This window comes from Halichoerus grypus, chromosome 9 (genome assembly GCF_964656455.1).
Source record: "Halichoerus grypus chromosome 9, mHalGry1.hap1.1, whole genome shotgun sequence".
In the NCBI taxonomy this organism is placed as follows: Eukaryota; Metazoa; Chordata; class Mammalia; order Carnivora; family Phocidae; genus Halichoerus; species Halichoerus grypus.
This window is the reverse complement of record NC_135720.1, coordinates 114,231,244-114,255,730: the sequence shown is the minus strand read 5'-3', so window position 1 is coordinate 114,255,730 and position 24,487 is coordinate 114,231,244. Positions and strand designations below refer to the sequence as shown.

Below are 24,487 nucleotides of genomic sequence, written 5' to 3'. Positions count from 1 at the left end.
GGCCTAAACAAGCATTAACTGAGCATCTACTAAGTGCCCTGCTCGGTATATTCTTCCTTCCTCACAACTGCTATTCCGCACTGAGGCCACACGCCCACTTCCACCTCACAGACAGGAAGACACTGGAAATGGCTACTCTGCAAGTTGCCGAGCTCAGAGATCTCCCACGGAGCAGATTTTCCTCAAGAGCAGTGTTCAGTGATCAGGACTGTGGCTAGAGTCCCGACTGCCCCCTTCCCTCCTTAGATCTCTCCACGTGACCCTCTCCCTCTCTCAGGGCCTCATCCCCGGGTGTCCCTCAGAAGGGCTGCAGCCGGGCATCAAACTCCCTTCAAGTGACTGCGGTCACAGGGATGGAAGTTAATTCCCGCCAAGTGCCAGAACGCAGTGGGGTTTAAAAAAGAGTTCAGAATGCCAAGAGAAATTAAGGAAGACATTCATAAATGGAGAGATACACCATGCTCCTGGACTGGAAGACTCAACATGGGTAGTGTCGATTCTCCCCAGAATTATCTGTAGATTCAGCACAAGCCCAGTCAAAGGCCCATTTCTATGGAAATCGACCAGCCTATTGTAAAATATATATGAAAATGCAAAAGACCTAAAATAACCAAGACAATCATGAAGAAGAACAAAGATGAATGGCTTAAACAAACTGATTTTAAAACTTTCTATAAAGCTACGGCAATTAAGACAGTGATATTTGTTTAAGGGTAGACAAATAGACTACTATAATAGAGAGAATCCAAAAATAGATCCACACATACATGGTCAACTGATTTATCACAAGGGCACTGAAAGGGAGCAGAATACATGACCCCAAAATATGCCATTTTGGCATGTAGATTATACTGAACTGAAAGCAATCAAGACACAGCAGACTCAAGAAAAACTTTTACTTCTCCCTTAACTACCTGAAAGAATTTGATAGGGAGCCTCAGACAGAGAGCTATTACCAGAGATAACTTTTATCTGAAGGACCTACTTCTATGGCAGGGTAAACATCTAATTACCAAACTTCTGCTTTTCTTATTGCCCTGTGAATTACCCTCCACCCCTGTGAAGCTCCAGGGCCCTATCCCATTCCTCAGCTCAGAATAGCCTATAAGCCTCAACTGCCCGACATGTCCTTGGGTCTCGTATTTTTATGGGACTCCCATATGTACAAAATTTAATTTGGTTTTTTTTTAAAGATTTTATTTATTTATTTATTTATTTGGTGGGGAGAGAGAGAGAGAAAGCATGAGCAGGGGGAGGGCAGAAGGAAAGGAAGAAGCAGACCTCCCACTGAGCAGGGAGCCCCATGCGGGGCTCAATCCCAGGACCCCGAGATCATGACCTGAGCTGAAGGCAGACACTTAACTGACTGAGCCACCCAGGCGCCCCAATTTGTTTTTCTCTTGTTAATCTGTCTTATTTCAATTTAATTATTAGACCAGCCAAAGAACCTAAAGGGTAGAAAGAAAAGTTTTCCTCCCCAATGACACCCCTGCAAGTCAGTGGAGAAAGGACTGTCTTTTTAGTAAGTGGTGCTGGACCAGTTCGCTCAATTGGATCATATAGGGGAAAAGAGCTTGACTCCTACATCATACTATAAACAAAAATTAATTCTAAATGGATCATAGATCTAAATGTGAAGAGTAAAATAATAAAACTTCCAGGTAAAAATATGAGAATATTTTGCATGACCTTAGGATAGGCAAAGATATCTTACACATAACCACAAAAACACTAACCAGAAAAGAAACAATGGGTTTCATTGAAATTTGAAACATCTGTTCATAGAAAGACAACCATTAGGGGGCCCCTGGGTGGCTCAGTCTGTTAAACAATGAACTCTTGGTCTCTGCTCAGGTCATGAACTCATGGGTCCCGAGACTGAGCCCCTCGTCGGACTCCATGCTCATCAGGGAGTCTGCTTGAGGTTCTCTCCCTCTGCCCCTCTCCCCACTCGCTCTCTCTCACTCTCTCTCTGTCTCTCTAAAATAAATAAATAAATGTCTCTAAAAAAAAAAAAGACAACATGAGGAAAGTGAAAAGGCAAGCCGCAGAGCAGAAGAAGCCCCCTACTCATACACATATCTGACAACTCACATCCAGAACATATAAAGAGCTCCCACAAATCAAAAAGAAAAAGACAACCAATTAAAAATGGGCAAAAGACTTTGCCAGGCACTTCACAAAGAAGATATCCAAATATTCAGTAAACTATGAAAGAGTGCTCAATATCACTAATTGCCAGGGAAATTTGAATTAAAAGCAAAATGAGATACCACCGTACACCCACAAGAATGGCTAAGATGAAGAAGAAAAAAAAATCTGACAACACCAAGCATTGGTGAGGATGCGGAGCAACTAAACCTCTCACACACTGCTGGGAAGAATGGAAACTGGTACGGCCACTTTGAAGAATTATTTGTTCCATCTCCTAAACCTAAGCACGTGTCAAACTTAAGACCCAGCAGTTCCATTCCAAGGCATTTCCTGGAGAAAAATAAAAATGTATGTTTACAAAAAGGCATATGCAAGAATGTTCACATTCGGGAGGAGGAAGAATAAACAGCTGTGGTGTAATCATTCGATGGAGTACTACACGGCAAAGAAAAGGAACAAACTTCTGATGTTGATGACGACAGGGATGGGTCTCATAGATATTATACTGGTTGGAATAATGCAGACACAGAAGAGTACATACTATACAATTCCATTCACTGGAAGTTCAAAACCAAGCAAAACTAACCTATGGTAACAGAATAGTGGAGGTTAGTTCTTGGCTAGGAGGGTGCGTGAGGGACCCCTAATGAAGTTCTGGAAAAGGTCTATGATTTGATTTGAGTAACAGTGATGTGGGCGTATACATGTGTAAAAATTCATCAGGCTGTAGACTTTTTTTCTTTTTTTGCCCCTCCCCTCCTCAGCTCTAGGCTTAATATTTGTGCACTTGACTGTAAGTCTGTTTTATCGCAATTTTAAAACTAATAAAAAGAAAGAAGAGCAATGGATGCTAGGGCTCCCAGGGGCTCAGGCTTTCTCCCCACAAGAGCCCCAAGACCCAGGAAAGCCCCGGAAACCTGAAAGGGGGTGAAGTGTAGGCCTTTGATGAGATGAGTCCTTGGCCCTGCCCTTGGGCCCTTCCTCTGTCTACCTCTCATTCCCAGCCCATAAAAAATGGTGAAAGACTTCGAAATGGGGGGAACCTCCCACTATCCTGTCTATTGCGCAGCCTGGGGTTATGATTCTATAGGGTCCTCTGCCTTTCATTGCCCTGGAGCAGTGTGTACAACCCTGTAAGTTGAACAAAACTGACTCTAAAGCAAATTATTTTTTCCATAGAAATGCAAATGACTTCTGTCTAATAGGGGTGCAAATGATTATTGACCTATGGCTATTGACCAGTTTCTCATCTATTTGTGTTTTTTTTGTTTGTTTGTTTGTTTTTTTAAAGATTTTATTTATTTATTTGACAGAGAGAGACACATCGAGAGAGGGAATACAAGCAGGGGGAGTGGGAGAGGGAGAAGCAGGCTTCCCGCGGAACAGGGAGCCCGATGCGGGGCTCGATCCCAGGACCCCGGGATCATGACCTGAGCCGAAGGCAGACGCTTAACGACTGAGCCACCCAGGCACCCCTCTCATCTATTTGTAAATTCACTTCCCGGTGTCCTGTATATGGACCCTTGGATTCTCCTTTGAACCAGTTGTAACATCTTACTGGTTTCCACTAAGTCTCTCATATGGGTTTATTTTTTACTTGTATGAAAGTCATGATTTTTTAATGCCCTCTTGCCCCAATTCCCTCTCTACCCCCCTCTCCTCTGGGTGAATATCTTGGCCTCTCTCCATCTCCCACATGAGTTCAGGCCTGGGTTTCCTGGAGCCTCTGATTTTTCAAATCCACCCACATTTGTTAAACACTTGGTGTTGGCTGGGCTCTGCAGACATACAAGAGAGGGATACCCAGTTCTGCCCTCCCAAGCCAGGAGGGAAGACCTAACCAGTTTACAAGAGTTTCCTGGACCTCGTTTGGTCCTTGTAATGACCCTTCAAGGCACTAATCATTTTTTTTAAGATTTTATTTATTTGAGAGAGAGAGAGAGAATGCACACAAGCCAGGGGAGGGGCAGAGAAGCAGACTCCCCGCTGAGCAGGGAGCCCTATGTGGGACTCGATTCCAGGACCCTGGAATCATGACCTGAGCTGAAGGCAGACGCTTAACAGACTGAGCCACCCAGGCATCTGGCATTGATCATTATTACTAATGTTGTTATTCGCATCTCCACTTTACTGGTAGAAAAACTAAGACCCAGAGAAGTGAACTAGCTGAGTCAAGAGTGGAGCCAGGGCTCAAAGCCAGGACCTCAAATTCATTAGAACCACTGAGTGTTTAAATATCTATTTCACACAGGCCAGCAACTCCCCGCTCCTCCGCTAGAAACCACTGAGAGCCTGAGACTCCTCCACCCATCTCAACAGCTTTGTCCCCCCGCCCCCGTCCCGGACAGCCTGGTCCCATGATGGGCACCAGAGGGAAGAAGTGGGCTGGAGAGGAGGCAACTAGGGCACAGGGGAGACTCACCCAGCTTTTGATGAGAGGGGCTGGACGTGCGCGCACGCACGCGTGTGTGTATGTGTGTGTGTGTGTGTGTTTAAAGGGGCCAATCTTCCTGTTAAGACAAGGCCTGGAGGACCCACTCACTGAGATGAAAGCCTGAGGGAACTCTGGCCAGCCTGGGGAGACTGTGAGACTGGAAAACCTTCCCAAGCCTTCAAAGGCATTTTTTTCCAAAAGGGAAACCGGGCTGTTGCCATGCCAGGCTGAGCCACGCAAAATCAGTGGTGCTTGCTAATGAGGAGCCGCTGTCACCAGGAGCACTGATCAGAACACCCCACATCCCTCCAGTTCCAGAATCTGTTTTGTACAAAACCCAGGCCAGCCCCATCATCCTGCCTCCCAATCCTACTCATCCACTAAGGGTCTCTCTGGAGACCAGAACAGGGCAAGAGCCATCAGAGGTAGCGAGAGGGCTTGCGGGCGGAAATGAGGGAACACAGGAGCTGAGGATCAGGGAGGCCAGAGGCCGGGGAGTGGCCATGGACTGGTAACAAGAGCTGACCTCCGTGCCCACGCAGGTGTCCTAATCCCCAAAGACTAAACACAGAAGGAAACCACCAAAGACTTTTGCAGGAGGCCCGTTGATCTGGGGCTGGGGCAGCTCTCAGAGGACAGAGAGAAAAGGAGAGACAGGGCTGGGGGCAGGTCCTCCCTCTCCCATAAAACCCATGGTCTAAGGTTTGAAGAATCCAAGCTGACACTCCTTGTGTGTCACCCCTGTTCTAAAACTTCCTATAGTTGGATGGGTTACTCCCTACAACAGCGCTATGGGGTCAGTACAATAATTCTCTTCGGTTCCCAGATGAGCTAAGGGAGGCACAGAGATGCGAACATTCCCAAGACCACACAGCAGTAAATGGGCAAGACAGGATTCAGACCCAAGCAGCCAAGCTAGCCTGTTCTCCAATATCCACCACGGTAGAATGTGGGGTCCCTCTTTCATCACTGAGAATTCCGCGCATATTAAAGGGCATGCCATTGTCAGGCTGGCAGCGGGCCACAGTCTACAGCAGAAAGAGCTCCAGCCCTAGATCGCAGTGTAGGGGGCTCCCCGATGCTGCTGCGGGGTTGTCTCCCACCCAGCGTGTAAACAGGCGCAGCGTGTCTCCCCAAAGCAGCTCGGGGTTGGAAATATATTTGTCTGCCATCAGAAGCATGGTTCCTCCTCATCCTCACCCTCACCCCAATCTTGCACAGAAGGAATCAGTATCGCTCTTACAGGGGAGGAAATAGAATGAGGACCAGAGGGGGAAGTGATCTGCCCAAGGTCTCGGAGCCAGAGGGGGCAAGCGCAATGTGAACCCGGCGCATGATGGATGCAGCAGCTCAGAGGCAAAGCTGCCGGGTTCCTAGAGCTAGGCAGTTATCGCAGCTGGCTGAGCAGGTGGTGGTGGGTTGAAATCAAGTTTTGGGGTGCAGTTCAATCGATGAACCAGCCACCTCCCCCAGGCACACACTTGGAAGAGGTTGCGTGGTGGGTGCCGTTGAGCTAACCCGCGCGAGTGTGGAGGAGCCGACAGCGGGGGTGGGGTCGGGGCGCTGGAAGGATGTGGGGGAGCAGAGGGGCGGGCTGGAGCCGAGCTGGGTGCTGCGGCTACCGCGGTCTCCATGGCGATGCGGGGGCGGGGTGGGGGGAGAAGGAGGGAGGCCTCTGCGCATTGATCTTGCTCCAGTCAGATTCAATCCTGAGTGAAAATGGATTTTTTAATGCCTCTATTAGCTGCTTTGAAAACGCAAATTGAGTTCAGGAGAGACGGAGGCCGCCATCAGGAGACAATTTGGCGTCTGAGGCTCTGGGCGACAAGAAGAGCCCCAGCATGGGGTACCCCCAAGCCTGAGTTTAGCTTCGATGGGGGAAGGGGGTACTCTGGGGGCCCTTAACTCCCCTCCAGGCTCCAGGGTACTGGGGATTTAGCACGAGCCTTGAGCCAGCGTGTCTACAGAAACTAGCAAATTGCAGCCCCAGAGGAAAGCCAGTCCCCAGGAAGGGCACAATCCAGGAAGGCTTCCTGGATGAGGCAGGATTCTAAGGGGTCTTTGAAACCACACACTCAACCCATCCCGGGGTCAGATAAAAAATAATGCCCAGCAAGCTTTGACCGAGCGCTCTACAATTTATAAAACGCTCCCTCACTTGCTTTTAGTGGAGTTGTCTTGAGGACTACGGAGTGCGGGTGTGCCAGCCCATTTTGAAGTTAAGGAAATCTGGGTTGGGGAAGCACGTTGCCAAGATCACTCGGGTAGGGCCAAAACTAGACTCCCCCATCCCTGTTTTGTGAGACGCGCCTCTCTGCGAGCGAAAGGAGCTGCAGGAGCCGGCCTAGGCCAGCGGGCTTGGGGAGCAGGGGTCCTGATTGGCGGGGCTGCGGGCCTCTCAATCAGCTTTCTAGAGAGGCTTAGGAGGGGGCTGGAGGAGGCAGGAAGCGGCAGGGAGAGATGGAGGGTGCAGGTCAGATACACAATTACTTCTCTCTATTGTTATTCGCTGTGTAGGGAGCCTTCTTTGCATATGCAAATGAGTTCATCCTCTTACAATTACACAGTAATCAGAAGCAAATTACCTTCTTGCTGTTTACTTTCAGCGTCCTTAATTAATCTGGTTATTAGACGATTAATGAAGCTTGTTTGGTGAGAAATTCATAGCAAGAATAGAGAAGGGTGTGTGTGTGTGTGTGTGTGGAAGGGCAGGAGACGCTGCATTTATCCAGAAATAGAGGCAGTTCCTGGGTTTCCCCTCAACCTTCTGAGCCTCTCTCCTGCTCCCTCCCACCCCTGGTTTCCCGCGCACACCCCAGGCCCACCTCTCCCCCAACCCACCATTCTCATCCTTCCTCCACCACCTTTGTGGATTGGAAAGATGAACAACAGCCCCCCTCAAGCCCCCCATCCCTGATGTCCTCCAGAGTCCCTTGAGGGCACTGACCCCAAACAGGCCTGGAGGACGGGCAGTCAATTCCCAGAGCCATTCCAGATACCCCCAACTCACACTCCTGTTCACTGCCCTCTCCGGGCTGTGTCCAAAGGTGGCCCTCCCCTTCTCCAGGCAGAAATAACCTCCTGCAGCCTGTGGGCCAGGCCTCTGCCCAGAGGTGACTGAGCGTGCCCCCCACACACCCACACCCTGGGCTGTGCAACCACCAGGCCCTGGCTAAGGGGATACTGAGATTATATGTCTTTTAATATTTGAACCATCACGGTCTGAGGCCCCACCCCTCATGCAGGCAGCAGTCCGGCATTCCTCATGAGGTACCCTTCCCCAGGTAATCGCTGGGTGTCCCAAGGCCAAGTGTTCATGCCGTACAGTTCCATCTTGGGCCGTTTGTGATCTGACTTTTCCTGTTTGGATGCTTTTAAGGTCTTCTCTTTGGAGTTCTGCAGTTTCATCACAATGTTTCTAAGTCTGGGTTTCTCCTTATTTACTCTGCTTGAATTCTTCATGCTTCCTTCCCAGCGTTTGTCTTTTTTTTTTTTATCATTTCTGGAAAAATCCCTAATCAACATATTGTTATTAAAATTGCCTCCCCCAATTCTCTCAGCTATCTCCGCAGGAATTCCTAGATGACATTTGTTAAATTCCTCATTCTATATCCCATGTCTTTTTCCCACTTGTTCATATTCTCTGTGTGCTACATTATGGCCAATTATTTCTTCAAATCCACTTTCCAGTTCACTAACTATCTCTTCAACGGTATCTAATTTGTTGTTTAACCAAACATTGGGTTTAAATTTCAACATTACCACTTTCATTTCTGAGTCTTTGTTCATTGTCATATTTGCCTGGTTTTCCTGGTAGCATCTTTATTTCTCTAAACATTTTAAACAAGCAATTTTTTTAAATATCCTGGATCTGATCATCTCAATATCTTAAGTTTTGAAGGCTAATGCTACCATTTGTTGTTTTCACCGACTCACTCATGAGATTCCTCATGTGCTTTGTATTGTAAACTCAAGCTTGGTTGAGCTCTATCCATGAGAACACTTACAGCAGGAGTCAAGGGTGTATCTCTCCAGGGAGAATTTACTTTTGCTTCTGCCAGGTGCCCCAGGTACTACCAACATACTTGGGGTTAATTTCACCTCTTGGGAGTTTCCTGGAACACATAGGTAATGCAAATGCTTACCCTAAACCCCTGTGTGTGTTGGCATATTGTTACAAATGTAAAGGTTTTCTTTCTACCTGGAGCACATGCTGAAATAGACAATTATTCTTACCATTTCTCTTTGCCACTGGATGGATTTTTTTTTTTTCTCTATCCTTTCACCCAAAGTGCAGCCTTTGAAAGCCCTGGTTTTTCACAGAGGTCTCAATTACAACTCCCCACCATGAGAGCCCACAGGTTGTTTCCTTCTTCTTCTAGACCTTTATTTCTGGACCTGGACAACTTTGTTCCCCCAGGAGACATTTCTGGTTGTCACCACTGGAGGAGGGAGTTGCTGTTGATATCTCTTGGGTAGAGGCCAAGGTTGCTGCCAAACATCCTACAATGCACAGGACAGGTCCCGTCCCAACAAAAAAATAATTCTGCCCAAAATGTCAACAGTGCTGCTATTGAGAAACTCTGATCTAGGTCATGAAGATATAGTGCAAATGACCTGAGGACTCCCTGCAGCTTTGGAGCTCCCTAACACCCAGGCTTCCAGCACCCTCTTTATGTTTGACACTTTAAAGCTTTTCCATTCATTCATTTATTTGAAAAGATAGTTGTCTGTTTTATGGAGTATTTCTGGGTGTCCTGTATATCCACTTGTCACTCCTGTTTGCATCCACCTCTCTAACATCTGCTGCTCCAGCTCACCTCTTGTTGACTGGTAACCACCTTCTCTATTTCTCCCCCTCTCCCTGCACCTGTGTGTACCTGGAAACCCCAAGAATGTTACTGAAGGCTTGGGAGACCATCAAGAGAGTCCTGAGAGGGTGTGACATGCCCTCTAGCAGCAGTGACTCTTGGGGCTCACAAACCCCTAAATCCTATCCTCGTGGCCCCTGCCTGATTCCATAAGGCCAAAGCCTGATTCCTATGACCTCCCCCTTCCCCAGATCTCCAGGTCTCTTCACCTCCCTGACCCACAGAGAGTGCCCTTTGCTCCTCCCGACCCCAGGCCCAAGCAGTTCCCACAGCAGGAATATTCATCCTGTCCTTGGAGTCTGTGTTGGCCTTGTCCACTCTGGTGTCTGGCACCTGGCCCACAGGAGGGGCTCAGTATGGACTTTCGAATGGATGGATGGATGGATGGATGGATGAATGGGGCCTGGTTTCTGGGCCCAGACAAGGCAGTCATAGTAATGGCACATAGATTTCCCATAGTCTGGATTATTCAACTTCAATGTGACACTGTGTTGGGAAAGCCACAGTTTAGCTGAGTTCCCCAAACACACATTTAGGCAAAATGGTTCTCTAATGCTTTGAGGGCACAACCAGGCTAGAAACACTCCCAATTTACACAACTTAACGCACTTAACCTCGTAAACTGCAACATCCGCACTCCAATTTGTGGTGACTTTATAGTTTCCTCCGAGAACAAATATGGGAGGGCTCTCGCTTGTTTGTAACCACAGGGCCCAGTCTGGGATGAAGAGAAAGCAAATGAAGCCTGTTCCGAAGCCGTTAGTTCTCCACCTCCGAAAACCCAAACTGTACGCAACCAGCCTCTTCCTGAAACAAAACAAGGTCTTTGTTGCCCCAGCAGTCCCTGGAATTCCAAGGTCATTCCCGCCATTCATTCATTCAACAGATATTTCCAGAACACCTTCCATGTGTTAGGCACTCTTTTGGGCATTAGAAGTTTCGTAGAAAACAGAGTAGAGTCCCTGTCCACTCAGCGCTTTTGTTCCCCCCAGGGGGAGAGATAAAATCAGTATATATGTGATGCCAGGGAGTGACAAGGTCCAGGAGGAAAAATGAAGTGGGGTGACCAGCAGTGATGGATGTGCTGTTGAGGGCCAATCCGGAAACACTTCTTTCTGAAGACAACTTAGTTCAGTGAAGCTCACCAGAATTAGGTGGAAGAAGGTTCCATGGTGAGAGAGCAGTATGTGAAGCACTGGGAGGAGTGAAAAAGGGGAGGGAAGGGAGGGAGGGAGGGAGGAAGGAAGGAGGGAAATGAGGCAGGAGAAGTACCGAGGGCCCACCTCCTGAGTCTCCCGGACTTAGCCAGAGGTCTGAGTGGGAAACCTGGAGGTTTTTAAGCAGGAGTGGGAAAGAATACGATTTATATTTTCCCAACACCCCTTTGGCCGCGGCTTGGGGAACAGAGTTAGGGGGTAAGAGCTGAAGCTGAGGGCCACTTAGGAGGGCATCTGAATGACCCAGGCCAAGGATCATGGAGGTTTGCACCCGACGAGAAGCAGTTGGATTCTGAGACATCTTAAAGGCGAGCCAACAGGATTTGCTGACATATTGGATGAAGGGTGGGGATTAGGGGTCAAGATTGAGCCCAAGGCTTCTGACCATGAGGATGGTGGGGTCTTTTATCGAGAGGGGAGAGGAGGGAGGAAAAAGTTGATGGGTGCTCAAAAGTCTGGATCTGCACATGCTAAGATGGAGGTACCTGGTAATGGGGTTCAGGACACACTACCCCAGAATACGGCACCACGCATATTGAATGTTTGACACTGAATGTGTTTGAGAAAACAACTCTCCTCCGTGAAACAGGTCATAAAACCCTCAGGTGAGAGGCACCTTCCCTACACCTGGAGGAAAGGAGCTTCCTTATCTCTGAAGACAAAGCAATGACAAGAATCCCAACAAACAAGCCTATTACATTCCCGTGGTTTGCTACACTTCCCTCCCACTCTCTAACCCATCCTGTTTCTACAGGGCTGTCCACTCTTCATCAAACCTAGCAGAAAAATACTCAGGTCTAACTGTCTCTTTGGGTCTTCATTTCCTTTTTTAAGATTTCATTTATTTATTTGAGAGAGAGGGAGGGAGGGAGGGAGAGCACAGAGGGAGAGGGAGAAGCAGACTCCCTGCTGAGCAGGGAGCCCAATGTGGGGCTCAATCCCAGGACCCTGAGATCATGACCTGAGATGAAGGCAGATGCTTAACCGACTGAGCTACCCAGGTGCCCAGGGTCTTCATTTCCTTATGAAGGTTCCTGTGTCATGTAAAACTTACATTAAGTAAATTTGTATGCTTTTCTCCTGTTAATATGTCTTTGTTTTAATTTTCAGACCCAGCCAGGGACCCTAAGAGGGTGGAGGAAAACTTTTCCCTACCTTACACTGGCAGAGCTGAGGAGTAGGCAGGGGACCACAGGGGCCGAGTTTAGGTGCAAGAACAGAGCTAAAGATGCACATCTGGGAGTCAAAGTCACAGGACCTGATGAGAGCCCCTGGGGGGAAAACAGTTGGAGAAGCAAAAGAGGCTGTGGCCTGAGCCCTGGATGTACAAACAGTTCAGAAGTCATTAAAAGTGCATGTCAGGCCCCATCCTGGTTAAAGCTTTCCAGAAGCCTTCTGGCTGCATGGTACCAGGTCCTGGGCCTCTCTATCCTCACTTCCTTCATACTCCTACCAAGTCATTCTGCACCAGACTCAGCCTCCTTGCCAGACGCCTTCCCACCCCAGTGCCTTTGCACACGCTGTTCCCTTTGCCTAAAAAGTTCTTCCCCCACACTTGTCCCCTGACTTCCTTTTTCTTTGAGTCTCCTCTCAAAGGCACCCTCCTCAGAGAGGACTTCCCTGAATCTACATCCTATTATAAACAGACACACACACACACACACACCATTATTCTCTTTCATAGGACCCTGTTCTTTGCTTTCAGAGCACTTATTACAAACTGTAATTACTTATATATGAGCGTGATGATTTGAGAAATGTCTGCCCTTCTTCCCACACTTGAACATAAGCTCCGTGAGACAAGGAACATTACCTGTCTTTCACCACGGTGTATGGTGAAATACATGTTGAATGATGAATGACTAGGGAGCAAAACCAAGCCCTGGTTGATCACTGCACTGCATTCTCAATATTGTACCAGACCTTTTACATAACCAACTGTGGCAGACATCACCACTGCTAACCAACATGTCCAGTTCTCTTCTCCTAACAGACACACAGGATTACAAATCCTCATCCCTTTGAAGTTATATGGGGTTATAGAATCTGCTCTGACCAATGCAATATGAGCAGAAAGGATTGCTTCATTTTCAGGTGGAAGCATTTAAGAGCTGTTATGCAAATTCTGCACATGATCTTCTCCTGCTAAGAAAGCGTGTGTGGAGATGATGGGGGAGCCTCCAGCATCTGCAGTCCCTGAGTCACTATGATAGGAGCAGAGCCCTCTCCCCTTGACCTGCAAGCAAGGCACAAAATCTTTGTGGTTTTAAGTCCCTGAGAATTTGTAGTCGTTTGTTACATAGCATAACCTAGCCCACCTGACTGTCACAGTGGGCTCACTGAATTCTCCTAACAGCCCCATGATGCACTCTCCACTCCGACTTCTCAGAATCATTCAACCACCATGTATTGATTGAGTCCCCACTAGAAGGGGGCACTGGCCACACAAAGAGGAATAAGACATGGCCAGCCCCTGAGAAGCTTGTGGTCTTGGATACAGAAGTGGTCAAGAAAACACAAGAAAGTGGAGTGGAGTGGAGGCACAGCAGGACTTGTCCCAGAGGAAGAAATACCAAGGTAGAATCTTGACTTTATGGTGACCATTGTCCAAGCAAGTGTAGGTGGAGGTGGCAGAAGGAATGCATCCCTGGTACAGGGACCAACATAGGCAACAGTTAAGACAAGGGTAGGAAAGTCAAAGCAGCATGATGAAGAATCAGCGGCATATAGATACATTAGTTCAAGAACATACTAAGCTGCTGTTACAGAGGCTGTAAAATATAATGGCTTGAAGACGGAAGTTGAGTTCTCCCACACAAACGGTCCAGAGCTGGGTGCTCCTAGGCTGTAATGTGGCTCTGACCCCTTAAGCTTGGCTCCAATCTCTGAGTCCAAGGTGGCTGCTCCCCTCGAGCTCCTCACTTTTCTCCAGGTCCTCACTTCTCAGCAGGCTCAAGGCAGTGGCCTCCACAGGTCTCCCAGCCTGCAGGCCAGGCCCTTCCAAACCATCATCCTTAGAATGCCCATCCCACTTTGCAGTTCTGACCAGGTCACTCCCTCTTCGGAAGAAAGTCCAGGCCACTTGGCAGACCCTACAAGGCCCTCCTCCCCTCACCTTTGCTCACCTCTCCAGGTTCATCTCTCACCCCTACAGTGCTCATCCCCATCTTCCCAATGCCCCACTTGGCTCCTCTCCCAAATATCATGTTATTTATCACCTCTCCCTTTGTTCATCCCTGAAATAGTCTTTCCTCTTTCCAGCTTACAGACCTCTCATCCTTCTGGGACTGGCTCAGGCACTACTCCTTCAGGAAATGGACTCAGAGCCCCTGAGCTCCGGGTGCATGGACCTACCCTCCACTTCCCCTTTGGTTCATAATTATTTCATCCAGCCCATTGCTCCACATCTCCAGTATCTAGCAGCGAACCTGGGCACGTGGCAGTGCTCGAGAAACAACTGTAGGGAGAACGGAACGGCGGGCAGAAGCCAGTTAGTGGATTTTAGAGAAACAATGCAGATTGGAGGCTAAGGGTGAGCACCAGAGCTGGACTGCCTGGGTTCAAATCCCAGCTCCACCACCTCCTGGCTGTGTGCGCCTGAGCAAGTTATTTAACCTCTCTGAGCCTCGGTGTCTCCATCTGTAAAGCGGACAACAAAATCAGTACTCCCCTCACACAGTCTTTGCAAAGGTGAAACGATCCGATGCGTGTTGGACTTAGAGTAGTGCCTGGCACTGAGTTAGCCCTTCTTGTTATTAGGCCAACCTCACCGAGGAACCTCTGATAAAAATGAGCAGGGAATAACCTGGGCCTATCTGCATCTTAGAAAAACTTCCACTTCCAACCAAAATGAAGTAGCAAGGCCCAGATTTACCTTCCTGTCTGAAACAGCAACAAAATGCACGAAACACATGAAACCCTGGTTCTCAAACATTGGACGTCAAGCAACAAATGACAGTGGTCCCTGAGACATGAGAACAAATGAGGTGAGCCCTGCAATTGTTCCCCATATGCCCAGAGAGAGCTTCCAGGCTCTGGCCTGAGGAGAGGAGACCCAGGCAGAGCCTGGAGTTTCCTGCGTTTGGGTAGACAGAGAGGCCAAGGTGGGTAGAGTTCACAGGTCAGAGGTCAGAGAGGAGACGGCTACATAGAGAGAATCCCAAAGAGTCCTCCCTCCAGAACTCAGCTGGAGAGCAATCAGGTTCCAGCAGGAAGCAGGCTGAAGCTGCTTAGAGGGAACAATCCCTGGGATTGCGCATGCCCCACCAGCCAGAGCAGGAAGCCTAGAGGTTTTGCTTCATAGTGGGGCAGAACGAGGCCTGATGAAATGCCACTCTGGCCCTCCCTAACAAAGCTTGAAAGCAAGACCTGAAAGGATCGAACTGTTTCCAAGTAACTTAACCACATTCTGGAAGAGCTCAAGAATATTTATGTGTATACAAAAATAACCAGCACCTTATGAGATAAAATTCACAATATCTGGCATCCAATATGGAATTCCTGGGTGGTTCAGTTGGTTAAGCGTCCAACTCTTGATTTCGGCTCAGGTCATAATCTCAGGGTCCTGGGATTGAGCTCCGCACTCGGGAGGAAGTCTGCTTGAAAATCCTCTCTCTCCCTCTCCCTCTGCCCCTCCCCACGCTCACTCTCTTGCTCTCTCTTTCTCTCTTGCTCTCTAAAACAAATAAATAAATCTTTAAAAAAAATTATCAGGTACACAAAGAAGGATGAATATGCAGCTTATAATGAGAAGATCAATCAATCAATTGAAACCAACCCAGAAATGACATGGCATCAGTAGACAAGGATATTCAGTTATTGTAACTGTATTCCACATGTTCAGGAAGCCAAAGGAAAATGAACATTTAACTAGAAACATGGAAGGTATGAAAAAGACCCACTCAAACCTCTAGAGATGAAAGCTACGTACTGAGATGAAAAATGCACTAGAAACAATTAACAGCAGCTGGATACCGCAGGAAAAAAGGTTAGTGAACTTGAAGACATAGTAATAAAAAGTCTACAAAATGAAAGAATAGAGCATCACTGAGTTATTGGACAACTTCGAGACCTAATACATGTGTATAGAAGTCCCCGAAGGAGAGAAGATAGAGAGGATGGCAAGTTTTGAAGAAATAATGGCCAAAAACTTCCTAAATATGAAAACCATAAAAACCCACAGATCCCAGAAGCTCCACAAAACCCAAGCACGAGAAACATGAAGAAATGCCATACCGAGGCACATCATAATCAAATTGCTTAAAAGAGCGGTAAAGAGAAAAATCTTTAAAAACAGCCAGAGGAAAGACACACTGCATACGAAAGGACAAAGATCAGGATGACGGCAGATTTCTCCCAGGAAAGACACAAGCCAGAAGGCAGGGAGCCACATGTTCACGGAACCGAGATGAAGGCTGGAAGCTGGGGGAGCCGCGGGGGGGTGTCCCACCGTCCAGGGCGACAGGCGGTGAGGGCATGAAGTCCAGAGACGGCAGGGAAAACGGTGGTGACTTAGCCACCGACCCAAGGTGCGAAGTGGGGTGCAGGGCAAGGGGCGGCGTTTTTGGCCCAGGAGGCTGCTGGATCACCAAAATGGGGAACGTGGGAGAGGAACACATTTAGGAGAGGCTATGGCTTCCTCCATGGATGATTCTGAGTAACTAGTAGGGTGCACAGAAGGAGGATTGGTGGCTGAGAGAAAAATATAAATTTGGCAGTTGCCTGATGATGCATTAGTCAGAACAAGAAAAGCTAGAACTTAGAAACAAATAAATCCTGAAATCTCAGCATCTTAACAAAAAAAAGCTTATTTCTTGTTCATACCAAGTTCACAGTGGGTTGACAGAGGATATGCTCCGACCAGTGATTCTGAGACCCAGGTGCCCTCCATCTTATATGCCACCATCTCAAACCGCGACGTCCGCGGCTGCCACAGCAAAAGAGATGCCTGGTCCAGGAACACCTGCGCCTTCGCCCCGCCCAGAAGGGATGGGCGTGGTCGCCCCCCACAGCTCATTGGTCAGAACTATCACGTGACCTCGGCCCAACTGCAAAGGAGGCTGGGAAATGTAGGGTGAGGATGCAGAATATTGGGGAAGCACCGAGGTGGCAAGGTTAGATGGGAGAGACCATGGAACTTTTGAGGTAGGAGAAGAGAAGAATGCGTGGACAGGGGCCTGGAGCCCCAGAGGGAGCCCCAGCATTTGAGGAGTGGGGGGAAGAAAAGCCCTAAACCACAGAGGAGGGCGAGCGGGGTCTTGGAGGGTAAGGCAGCCAAGGCTCCAGGGCAGGCGCGAGGCCACTCCTGACCTGCTGTGTGTCCTTTTGGAGGCTTGAGATCCTCTTCGGTAGATACTTACACCTCCATTTCGCAGATGCAGAGTCCCAGGGTCGGAGGGCTGAGTGTCTCAGGCGCCCGAGTCACAGGGACCTGGCAGAGACCAAAGCCAGGGTTCTTCCCTCCCAGCTCTGCTCCCTGCTTTCCCAAGAGCACCCGCAGGAGGGACAGTGTTTACCAGCGAGAGGTTTACCAGGGCCGTCTGAAAACCGTGCCTCCTTAATGTCCTAGGTTGACCAGGAGGTCGGTGGGGAGGGTCTGTCCGGGGCCTCTCAGATCCTGATGAACTTCTTGACCCTCTGGGCCTCAGTTTCCTCTGCTGCTGCTGTTTCACAGGGAAGCCCAGACACCACACTATGGTCGAGTTCAGGCCGGCAGGCCCACCGCTTCGCCATCCTCTTCCCCTGCCCTGCAATCTTAACAAAGCCTCCTCCCATCACACACAGACAAGCGAGACTGGGGATGCCAAAGCAAGGGCCTGATTTGCGTAGCAAGCCCCTCCCCCACCCCTCGGTGTGTGCACAGTTGCCATAGCAACATGCCCCAAAAGACTCTTCTTGGCAGTCACTTCCCCTTCCTGTACTGCTGGAATGCTGGCTCCCTACCCAGGCTCGGAGGGCTCAGAGCTCAAGCCCTCATTTTATGGATGAAGAAACTGAGGCCCGGAGAGGGGAAGGCAGCTTGCTCAAGGGCGCCCTGTGAGTTAGCAGCAGAACCTTACCCAGAATCCGGGTCTCCCCATTCCAACTCCAAGGGTGCCTGTCACCCTCGGGGGGGTTGGGGGTGGTCAGCTCCCTACCCGGCCACCAGCATGCTACATCCACGCTCACCTCAGGCCTCTGGGGGAAAGACCTTGGGCAGCTACAATGAAGAAATGACCACTGGACTTGGGGCGGAGACTCAGAGATAGAAGCAAGCGCTGGGGATTGTGGAGGTAGGGTTACAACTAAGGAGGTCCCCCTGGGTCTCCAGCCCCGCCCCTCCCGCCCAACTTATTCATTCCACAAATATTTATTATACGCCTGCAGGCTGTCAGGTACTGTTCTAGGCCCTGGGGGTTCAGCTGTGATCAAACTGACAAAAATGCCTGCCCTATAGTGGGGCTGACAGTCTTGTGGGAGGATGAAGAAGATGAACAAACCACACGAACGTAATGTGATGTTGCGTTGATGCGGTGTTCAGAAGGTGCTGGAGGGACCACTTGCTACTTGAGTTAAGGCAATCTGCATGTTCTTAGACAACTTACCTGTCCCCTGTTCCACACCCCAGGGCAGCTGGTGTCTTGATACCCGATTCCAATAAGATTGCCAACCAACTGATGCGTTTTGGGCAAACACACCTTGGCCCATGAGCCTGAGGCTTTACTGGTAGAGGTAGCAGTTGGGAAGATGCTTGGGGGCAGTGGGCTCCCCGATGTGGGCAGCTGCCCTCCCCGTTCCTAGCGCGGCCTGCAGGCTGAGAGTCGGATTTCAGAGGCCCCGGAAGCGTGGCCTGCAGGCTGAGAGTCGGATTTCAGAGGCCCCGGAAGCGTGGCCTGCCACCACTCGCCAGCATCAAAACACTGAGCGCAGCGTGGTTCCCAGTGCAGGAAGACAGCCCTTCACCTCAGGGTGAGAAAGGACAGCAAGTCACAAGTGCCCCCGAGAGCAGATTCCAGATGCCGAGCTCTGTTAGCAGGCCCCTTCCTGGGAGGGGAGTTTGATTTCACTTGCTGTGGAAATCTTCAAACACGTAACAGGAGGGTAGCATAAAGCACGCCCAGGTGCCTGTGTGCAGCTCAGGAAACCAGCTCGGGGCCATCTCTGGTTTTAGCCCCACCCCTTTCCTGCCGCCTGGGATGCTCTGAAGGAAACGGGCTGCTTTTATAAGGAAAGGGGAAGAACAGGAAGGCCCTCCCCACCAAACCTGGAAGAGGAGGACTGCAGAAGTGCCCGCGAGGCGAGCCAACAAGGAGGCAGTCTTGGGCAGGCAGGACCCCGGATGGACCCTGAAGCCGAGGAGGCCAAGGGGTTGCTGCACCTAGAATGGGGGTCCTGCTTCTGCCAGTGGGGTAGAGGAGCCTGGCGAAGGGAGCCAAGCCCCATTTCCTGCCCCAGTTCCACCTCTTTGTTTTCTTTCCCTCCTCTTCCCCCCGCCCCCACTCGCAATAAAAACATAATTACGGGCTTTATTAAAAAAAAAAAAAAAAAGGCAAATTATGGTGACATGCTTTAATTATCTGCCGAGCAATGGCGGGCTGAATTACACAGGCAGGGCCTTGGAGGTTACCTAAAAATAAAGCAAGAAGCCTCATTAAATGCTAATTGCTGCTTTTGCCAACCGAAGTGAGATTTGGGCACCATGTGCCATTCAGTACCAGGCTGTCTGCAGGGAGGTCCGAGCCCTGGGAAGCTGAGTGCCAGGGCCAAGCCTGGCTGGGCACCCAGAGCAGTGCAGGGCAGGTGGTGGGGGCAGAGAGAAGCTCTAGATGCCAGGGAGAGCGCCCCAGCTCCCCTAGATGTTGAGTTGGGGAGAGTTGGGGAGCTGGAAACCCCAGGCTGGGAGGAGGACGCTGCAGGTCTCAGTGAGAGCGTCTAAAAGAAAGGGCCCACGGCCTGTCCTCTGGCCAGAGAGGAGCCGCACAGCCTTCTGGAAGCTCAGCATCTTTCTGTGGGCTCCCAAGGGCCCCTCCCTGGATCTGGAGGCCGAGATGGTGCGGAGGGAACCTGGCATGGTGCTAACAGGCCACTTTCTGGTCCCCTTTACCTCTGCCTCCGGGGCCTGAGAAGGCAGGATAGAAAAGCAGACGTTGAGACATTGGAACTCCCCAGCTGAGCTGGAAGAGACTCAAGCTTGTAATCTGCCTCTCAAGCTGAGTTCCCAGGGACCAAGGAGTTCCACAGAGGTGGCCTGTGTCCCCTGCTGGCTTGGTAGCTTCGTGGCCTCCTGCCCAGGGCTGGTAGCAACCCAGTCTTGGCTTTGGGCCCCAAAAGCTATTGAGTGGGTGTTGTTCCCTCTTGGCTGCAGAAACCCCAAGGTCCAGCCCCACATCCGTCTCGTTCATTACTGCACACCTGGAGCCTGGCCCGTAGTAGGTACTTAATACCTGTTGGATGGATGGTTAAGAACAGGGTCTGACGGGGTGGCCAACTTGTCTAGTTTTTCCAGGACTTTCTTGGTTTTAGCACGGAAGGTCTGGCATCCCAGGAACTCTGCCACCCTCCCCCAAACGCCAGTCCCTGATAACCCTAGGCCTGAATACCACCTCCTCCCACCCCTCACCACCGCCCCCCCCGACACATTGCAACCACACCTGTTGGCCTTCCCACACACGGTTAGTTTTAAGCAGTGGTTCTCAAACTTGGGCTTGCCTCGCGGGGACCTGGAAGGCCTATAGAACAGACCGCAGGACCCCGCCCCCAGAGCTTCCGGTTCAGCAGGTCTGGGGTGGGGCCCGTAATTTGCTTTTCTAACATGTTCCCAGGGATGCTGATGCTGATGCTGATTTAAAGAAAGGGTTCTGGTGCTGGGACAGCTTGAAAACCACTGATTTACCTGGCCCACTGGGCTGCCTAGCCCACACCTGGGGAGCTGGTAAAATGTCTTCTCACCCGCCCCACCCACAGAGGAGGAGACTGCAGCCCTGGGGACCACCACTACTAGCACCTCTGGGCCTCTCCCTGGGAACCTGGGGAGACCCCATCACCCCTCTTGCAGAGCAAGGGTCTCCGGGGGCCACCAGCCCTCTCTCCAGGGAACCAGAAACACTGCAAACCCACCCCCATCTTATTGAAGTGTAAAACTGAAGGTACTCCTCTATCTGTCCACTCTCCTGGGTGTCCCACATGAGCCTGGGGAATTAATAGCATGGCATAGGGAGCAAAGGGGAGCAGTCCTGGGCCTTCCCCACCCATGCATCAGAACAGGTCCCACCCGGGCCCACCTGTGGGATCCCAGCCCAGGCTTCGCTGGCGGTGCCTTTGAGGTGATGGGTGGCACCCGCCCTCCCACTCTGCTGCAGCTGGTCTGACTCCCAGAAGTCCTGGGGAGACTGGTGCCTCCTCTCTACCTCATGCCCCTAGAGCCTACACACCTCTCCTCTCTTCACCTGACATAGCTGCTTAGAATTCACACCCCACCCGAGACTTCCCCACTTAACCCACCCTATTCCCATAATGATGTTACTTTGGGATATTCAGCATTTCTAGGTTGTAGTAATATGCTGGGGGCTGTATTTCTCCCATCAGACTGGAAGCTCCCTGAGGGAGAGGCTGTGTTTCTCCCCTCAGACAGGGCAGTCCCTGAAGGTGGGGCTATGTCTCCTCCATCTGACTGGTACCCCCCTGAGGGCAGGGCCTGGGTGTCTCCTTCCCACATGCCCCTTCTTAGAGTCTAGGCAGACTGGACTAGGCCAAGCCTCAGGAATACCTGATGGGTCTGAGGCTCACCAAGAGCCTCCCCTGGCTCTGGGTGCTGAGGGGAATAGAGGGGGCAGCACCCCCTTGGAAAGAAGGTGATTCTCCCCACTGGAACCTAGAAGAGGGGCTCCATAGATGTGGGGAGGGCAGCTGGGAAAGTCCTGGGTTGAGCATCAAACACTCCACCTAGCCTTGGGCCTTAGCATGGCACTCACCTTGAGAGGGAAACAGACCAGAGAGGGGGACAAGGTGCCCACACTGGAGATGCCACACTCCCCTTCTCCATCCAAACCACCTCCACCACACGTGCACGCGCGCGCGCGCACACACACACACACACACATGCACGCACACATACACGCACACATGCACACCACACACGCACACTTCCCTGGGAGCTTCTGGCAAACACTCCTGGTCTGACAACTTAGTTTTGCCTGATTAGGCTAGAGCACTGGGTAGAATCTATTCTGGGGTGCAGTCTTAGGAACCGTCCTGCGGAAGCAAGACAATGAGTGGGAAACACCCTTCCCTCCCCCTTCCCTTACAAATACTGAGCGTAAAGTAGGTGCTCTCCACACGCTCACAGTCTCACTGACCCTCCAGGGGACCAGATTTCCTGAGCAGAGGTGCGCGTGACGCCCGTCCTCCCCCAGGGGGGCGCTCCCAGTGGCCAGTTCAGTGCACCAGCCTCACCTCTACACACACCCCCCCCCCACACACACACACCCAGTCCCAGCCTGGCTCCCACCCCACCCGCTGGCCAGGGAGGGGGAAGGGGCCCTGGGGGCGGGGCCAGGAAGCCTGGGCTGCAGCTGCGGCCTGTGGCCTCATTGTGTCCCCGGCTCTGTAATTCACCCCTGGCGGGGCCCAACCCCTAAACTGCTTCCTGCTCCCCACCTCCCAAGCTGCCAAGGAAGCCAGCGGCTGTGAACACCACTTGCACACTTGCCGCCGGCCAGTGGCTGGCATCCTCACGGTGGGTGCTCTGCGGACTCCCCCCGCAACCTGGGCCTAAACAGACAGACACACTACACAGACACGCATGCCTATGGAGGCGCCAGGAGCACACACAGACACGCAGCCGAAACAGACACACACCCAGGGCTGCAGGAGCCACACACACACCTGTGTCGCGCACCTGGCTCACACGGACACACGCCACACTCCAGTCTCCAGGACAGACACACATCATCCTAGCACCTGCAACCTGGAGACAGGCCGGGCAGGAGGGGAGGGCTGTGGGTGCTGGGAGCCCTGGAAGCCAATCTTTCAAGAGGAGAGGTTCCAGGCTGGACAGAGAAGGAGAGGCTCCGGTTATGGGGTGGGGGTCGGAGTCCCAGGTGTGAGGAATGGGAGTCAGGGGAGAGACAGGGCAGAAATGGTACCTGCCGTAGGGGCTGCAGGGCAGGGGACAGGAATAGAACATCCCCCTTCCTCAGGGGACCCCCAGGGGCTGATTTCTGGAATCTGCTGCAAAGTCCTGGTCCCTCGCTGCCCAGGGCCTCTCCGTGCTCCCACTTCCATACCAACCCCGGGGGCAGCCTCCACCGCCCTGAAGCCCTAGGTCTCCATCATCACCCACTTTCTCCTTGCCTCTAATTCCAGGCTCTCCTGCTGCTGGTTGAGACAGGGGTCCCCCTGCAGGACCCTCAGTGGATGTGGAGGCAGGGTGCAAAACCATGTGTTTATTTTTATTAGAAATGTTCTTGGTATAAAAACAATCATGCGCTACACATTGTCATCAATAACCATCACCAAACACCCAGGCACTGAACTCCGTGTCATCGGCAGGAGGGGCAGGCGGGGGCAGGCGGGCAGGACACGCGGCAGACGGGCGGGGGGCGGGCAGGCGGGCTGCGGGCCACAGGGACACACACAGAGGCCACCGGGAGGACGCAGCACTTTGCAACACACTCAAGATTTGTTTTTGTTTTGGCTTTTTTTGTGTTTTGATTTTTTTTTTCCTTTTTTTCTCTTTTGCGACACGTAAGATTTGGTGAATTGGGCGACAGTGGCAGGGAGAAAGCAAAGGCTGGGTGTAATGAAGGCGAGGAGGGGGCTGAGGACAGGAAAGAAAACTGCACAGGAGACCCAGGTGGAGCACAAGAGAAAAAACTGGAGCGGGGACGCCTGGGTGGCTCAGTCGGTTAAGCGTCTGCCTTCAGCTCAGGACATGATCCCGGGGTCCTGGGATCGAGTCCCGCGTCGGGCTCCCTGCTCGGTGGGGAGCCTGCTTCTCCCTCTGCCTCTGTGTGCTGCTCCCTCTGCTTGTGCTCTTTCTGTCAAATAAATAAAATCTTTAAAAAAAAAAAAAAAAAAAACTGGAGCGACTGGAGATGGAGGATGTACCAGGGAGAGGGGGCAGAGGCAGAAAGAAGATGGGGAAAAGCAGAGCACTCAGACAGGTGAAGACGCAGCAAAGGCAGTGATAAAATAAAGACAGGGATGGAAAGAGACTGGGACAGTCACCAAGGGGACAGCAGAGACAAAGGGAGAGAGAAAACCAGCTCTGGGGCCCACACAGCCTGAGCCCCTGTCATTTGAGGCTGGGAGGGGCCGTGGTCCAAGATGCAGGCCCTTGGGGTGGCCTGCAGCTGGCCTGGCCCCTTGTTCTCCTCCTGTCACCTGCCCGGCTTGCCCAGGCTGCCCAGCAATGACCACCGGGGGCTCTGCTGTCCTCAGCACCAAGCCATGTCCGTGGGCGCCCACGGGCAGGCAGGACATCAGCTGGGCCCCTGGGAGTGGCCCTGGCCCGACGCGTCAGCCACAAGGGTCTCGGGTCCTCCTCCTCTTGTTCGGCTCTGGTGGCCTAGCTAGATTGCATGGTTGGTGTAGGTGACGTAGGTCTGTTTGGTGGCCAGTGCTGGAAGGAGAGAGACCAGGGGTGCCCAGGCATCAGGGGCTGGCTTCTTCAACCCCCCCCCGCACAGGCACCGCCGTGCCCCCCGCATCAAGTCCAGACCCTGAGCCGAGCAGTTCACATCCCGCGAACTGCATGGTGGCCTCACCCCACCCAGCCCCTTGCTCCCCCACCCTCCCTTCCCCTACCCTGCATCTCCTCACCCACCAACTAG

General features: G+C 51.4%; 1 protein-coding gene and 1 long non-coding RNA gene across 3 annotated transcripts in view; both read right to left on the bottom strand.

The window, feature by feature from the left end:
• LOC144378993 (uncharacterized) overlaps positions 1–17,595 on the bottom strand; it is a 55,912-nt gene extending 38,317 nt beyond the window's left edge. Inside the window, exon 1 of the long non-coding RNA XR_013440958.1 lies at positions 16,986–17,595. This is a non-coding gene — a long non-coding RNA (uncharacterized LOC144378993). The remainder of the gene's footprint in view (positions 1–16,985) is intronic.
• A 5,738-nt stretch (positions 17,596–23,333) lies between these two features.
• Positions 23,334–24,487, bottom strand: part of GRM4 (glutamate metabotropic receptor 4) — a 117,931-nt gene continuing 116,777 nt past the window's right edge. For both annotated transcript variants that reach the window (XM_036115776.2, XM_036115773.2), the window contains one exon: positions 23,334–24,276. In XM_036115776.2, coding sequence (XP_035971669.2) covers positions 24,227–24,276 — 50 coding nt within the window. In that variant the 3' untranslated portion in view covers positions 23,334–24,226. The remainder of the gene's footprint in view (positions 24,277–24,487) is intronic.